Source organism: Chenopodium album, chromosome 17 (genome assembly GCF_948465745.1).
Source record: "Chenopodium album chromosome 17, dcCheAlbu1.1, whole genome shotgun sequence".
NCBI lineage: Eukaryota > Viridiplantae > Streptophyta > Magnoliopsida > Caryophyllales > Amaranthaceae > Chenopodium > Chenopodium album.
Window position 1 is genome coordinate 44,829,411 of NC_137850.1, and position 4,099 is coordinate 44,833,509.

The 4,099-nt window shown below is 32.7% G+C and overlaps 1 protein-coding gene across 1 annotated transcript; it reads right to left on the minus strand.

Annotated features, from left to right (window-relative positions):
* Nucleotides 1-413: 413 nt before the first annotated feature.
* On the minus strand, nucleotides 414-2,894 carry LOC145589119 (putative F-box protein PP2-B12). Its single transcript, XM_081645680.1, has 4 exons — nucleotides 2,864-2,894; nucleotides 2,068-2,309; nucleotides 904-1,031; nucleotides 414-798 (listed from the first exon to the last, which is right to left on the minus strand). Exons 1-4 carry the CDS (start codon nucleotides 2,892-2,894, stop codon nucleotides 414-416), a joined length of 786 nt encoding a protein of 261 aa, XP_081501806.1.
* Nucleotides 2,895-4,099: the final 1,205 nt, after the last annotated feature.

Here is a 4,099-nt window from a genome sequence, read left to right on the forward strand (position 1 = left end):
TGAGGTTTAGGGATCAAGCCTCATGGGACTCATTTGAGGGTTTTCCCTTAGTCTCCCCCCTCCCTTAAATGAGCCCCTTTCTTCTTACCCAAAAAAAAACAAAAAAAAAATATGGCTTTAAGCTCGTGTCATTTTCTAGGTTATTACAATTTGACTTGGTATTGATGTGAATAGAATTAATTAGTAAGGTTTTTTGGTTTAATTTTATCCTCCATTTCTATGCAAGCTTTTATTTGTTCTTCTATGTTTTTCATAAGAAAATGTATAAGTAATACGGAAAATGTAATTAAAAACCAATCAACTTTCAAATTGTTTATCAGAATTATTCAAACCAATGTATCATCTGTTCATTGGTACATTACTTTCATTTCAAGTTCATCATCTTCACAAACATAAATTCCTTCCATAAACCATTACTCGATTTTTGGCCTAATCTCAATTCCTTCAACAACTAAACTACCTTTAGCAAACCCATTCTCAATCTCCATTAGCGAAAATGTCACTTGTTCATCTTCTTCCCTAGTATAAAACTCCCCAATTTCGACCTCAACCCACCCATCTATCCTCTTCTTCGAAAGCTTAACATTCTCTTCTGGCCCCTCACCACCTTTACAACGACATGGGTCTAAACAGGCCATCCCGGTCACCACGTCGCCTCCTGAAGTTTCAACAGTAACCTCTATGGGAAAATCATAGAAATCCCATATGCTACTATTTGTAACATCAAACACAAGGTATGCAGCATACCTGGTGTTTGGAGATAGCATCGACGTTGTGGTCCCACCTTTTATTTCAAACCTGTTGACATAACATAAATAAGGCAACATGATCATTTAGTTTGAAGGATAACAAGTCGGAATGTAACATTAACAATTAAAGAGATCGAAAACAAGTGAAACGAACCTCAATCTAGGCACGATATGCCGCACAAGCAAATGCCAGTAACTTGGTCTTTCACCCCATGTTATGTCTAGCTTCCTTGCCAAAAGTGTGCAACATATTTTGCCAGTTGATTTTTCCAGCGAAAATTTCTGATGAAGAGTTTAGATTTTTGGTTGTTACATTAGTCACAACAAAAACGCATCAAACAATCAAATTTAACGAGCAACGATGAACTGTATAGCTACTATTGGTGTGATATCAATGCAAAAGAATGCGTCATATAAAACTCTTAAGTCTTATACTTCCTTTGTTTCTCAATACATGCAACATGTAGTAAAAAAACATCAGGAATCTCAAACATGATAAATGATTCTTAGTTATTAGGAATTTCTTATAGACAATAGGCTGGAAATCTAAACCCTTACACTACTATTAAGGAAATGCAATGGGGATTCTAAAATTAATATTTTGCTAATGTATGTAGAAGCCATGCATTGATCGAGTACATATATATAAGTAATATAGCTTGATGCGGAGTTTAGATTATTAAATTGGTATAAGACTAATTAATTGACAACACAATGACACGTACATCACATTTATCTTATATGTATATATATTTTTTGTTTTAGAAATAATGGTGGAACATGTGACACATAAGCCCTTTACTAAATCTAAATAAATGTGAATTTTATTTTTTTCGACAAGAACATATATACGGTATAATATACATAGTATTTTGTACAATCCTAGGGTATCATGCTTTGAATTACATAAGCTACCAACATTACCATACTTGTCAATGCATAAAAACATGATATTATTACACTTCAATTCACATTACTATCATTTAATAACATCTTGCACATAATACTAATTTTTTTTTTTTTTTTTTCATACAAAACTCGAAAGTAATTCGTATATGAAATTGAAAAGAAATCAAAATTATTGAACAGTGGGACTGTAGGAGTATATATACACACACACACTTACTTTAATTTGAACATACGATTGTGATTAAAATTATTACTGATCGGATTATCTATTTTATTTAATTATTGAGTATCTAAGTAGCATATCCAATTGGTTATTGTATTTTTTTTTCCGCTAATTATTCAATGTAAAAGAAATCAGGAGACAAAACTCAAATTAAATTCAAATGACCGAAAAAATTAATTAAATTACCATCAATCCATGGTCAATGAGAAGAAAATTATCAGCGAGATACATATAGAGGTCCTTCTTCGGGAGAGTATCCAACAAATGAACATGATCAACGTTGGAGGACCGTAAGATAATTTCACGATAATTGGGCGGCAGAAAACGATCCCAGACAATGTTGGAGTTACCAACAACATTGTTGAAGGTCGTAGAGAGCGTCGCGATACGACAAGCATCACGAGGGGTGGTGAATGAAATTACGGTTGCTATGGATTCATCCGGAAGGTTGTTAATAGTAGTTTCAACGATGTAAGATTTTTTTTTTCTCTTTGGAATTCTTGTTCTACCATTTCTCTTGCCATTTTCAATGATATTAAGGATTTTGGTGTGAGAGTTTATTAGTGGTGTATGTTATGTCTTATGTATAGTATAAGGTGGCAAAGTAAACTTAGGGTTTAAGTTTTTGTATTATTGAACCCTAATAAATGGCAATAAACTCATTTTGATTTTCTCTTAATTTCTTTTGATTTGGATGGGATTGGATGAGATATCACTGATTCACTGCCAAGTGCCAACCTCTAATTGTTACTCCCTCTGATGTGATCTAATCCGTTTTAAAAATATAAATTCTTTTTTTAAGTTTTGCGTTATTTACAAGGAAATTTTGTCAATTACCACCTACTATTCTTTCCATTTTAGCAATTACCACCTACTATTTTTTTTTTTTAAAATTACCACCCACTCTTTTATAAAACATCAAAAATTCCCACCTACTTGCCTCCCAACTACCTTATGACGTCATGTGGGCTCCACTTTTTACCTTCCCTCTTCTTTTCCCTCCTTTTTCTCATTTCTCACTCGATTTTCATCTTCTTTGACTCATTTTTTCGCTCAATTTATTTTTTCGCGGGTATTAGGAAACTTAATTTGCAAGTACAAATGTATGGGAAAACATAAGTCAACAATAATTTGCAATTAATACCTAGAGAGATGGCACAAATATATGAAAGAATACAAGGGTAAAATAGTGAGAAGGAGCTATAGCTACATGACAAAAATATTTGAGGATATATTGGTAGTTTTGTGATTTTAATAGATGTTGGGAAAAACAAATGGGTCATTCTTTTTGGGACCAAAATTAGGCCAAATGGGTCGTTCTCTCAGAGAAGGAGGGAGTATATAGATACGGCATGATCTAAATCACATTGAAACTTAGGATTTAAGTTTTTGCTTTGAACCCTGATAATGGTAACAAACTTGGTCATTTTGATTTGACCAAGGGTATACCAACCTTTACAATAGCAATTATTTTACAGATAAAGATAAATTACAGAGTATTTAATTTCATGGATCCCTCGAACATTAGTTGTAATTATTTTCTAACAAGTGGCTATGATTCCTATGAATACTTAGTAAACTAACTCGTATCCGCTTTTAAAAATTAACATACAACGTAACAAACAAACTATTAAACCCACTCATTTATATAGTACGGAGTACTTTGTATGTTATCACAATTCTCCTAATTTGATTTAATCTGAATTAAATTGATACCATATGATCTAATCGTTTTTTTTTTTTTTTGAGGAACCATATGATCTAACCTATATTAAACTGGCCCAAAACAACTTTTCAGCAGTGTAACAACTGGACAAGGATTTGGTGAAAAGGGTCAATCACTGGACCATTTTGACTCCATAAACAAAGTAATTACTTTGGTTGGGCCTGTTTAATGAGGTTCAGATCAAAGTTCAAACCATTACTCCGTTCTCAGTTTTCATTTCATTTTTCCCTCAAAAAAAAAAAAAAAAAAAAAAAAAAAGCAAATAAAGTACGAGTACTACTTAGTACATAACTACATACTGTACATTACATTAATTCCCCTTTTTATCAACTCCCCCAAACAAACAGAGTTACTTTCCCTTTTACTTAAACCCTAAGGGGGTGTTTGTTTAAAGGGATAAAAGGGGAAGGATAGGATAAAAGTGGAGGAATTTAACAAGTCTTTTGTTTGTTTAGAGGGATGGGGATTATGAGAGGGGTTAGAAAGTGGATA

Excerpts from the sequence above, each read along its gene's own strand:
- LOC145589119 (XM_081645680.1), bottom strand. The coding sequence starts at position 2,894 with ATGAGAAAAAGGAGGGAAAAGAAGAGGGAAG. Across the intron at positions 2,310-2,863 it reads GAGGGAAAAGAAGAGGGAAG|CAACCGTAATTTCATTCACC; the intron begins GTAAAAAGTGGA and ends ATGAATCCATAG. Across the intron at positions 799-903 it reads CATATCGTGCCTAGATTGAG|GTTTGAAATAAAAGGTGGGA; the intron begins GTTCGTTTCACT and ends TTATGTCAACAG.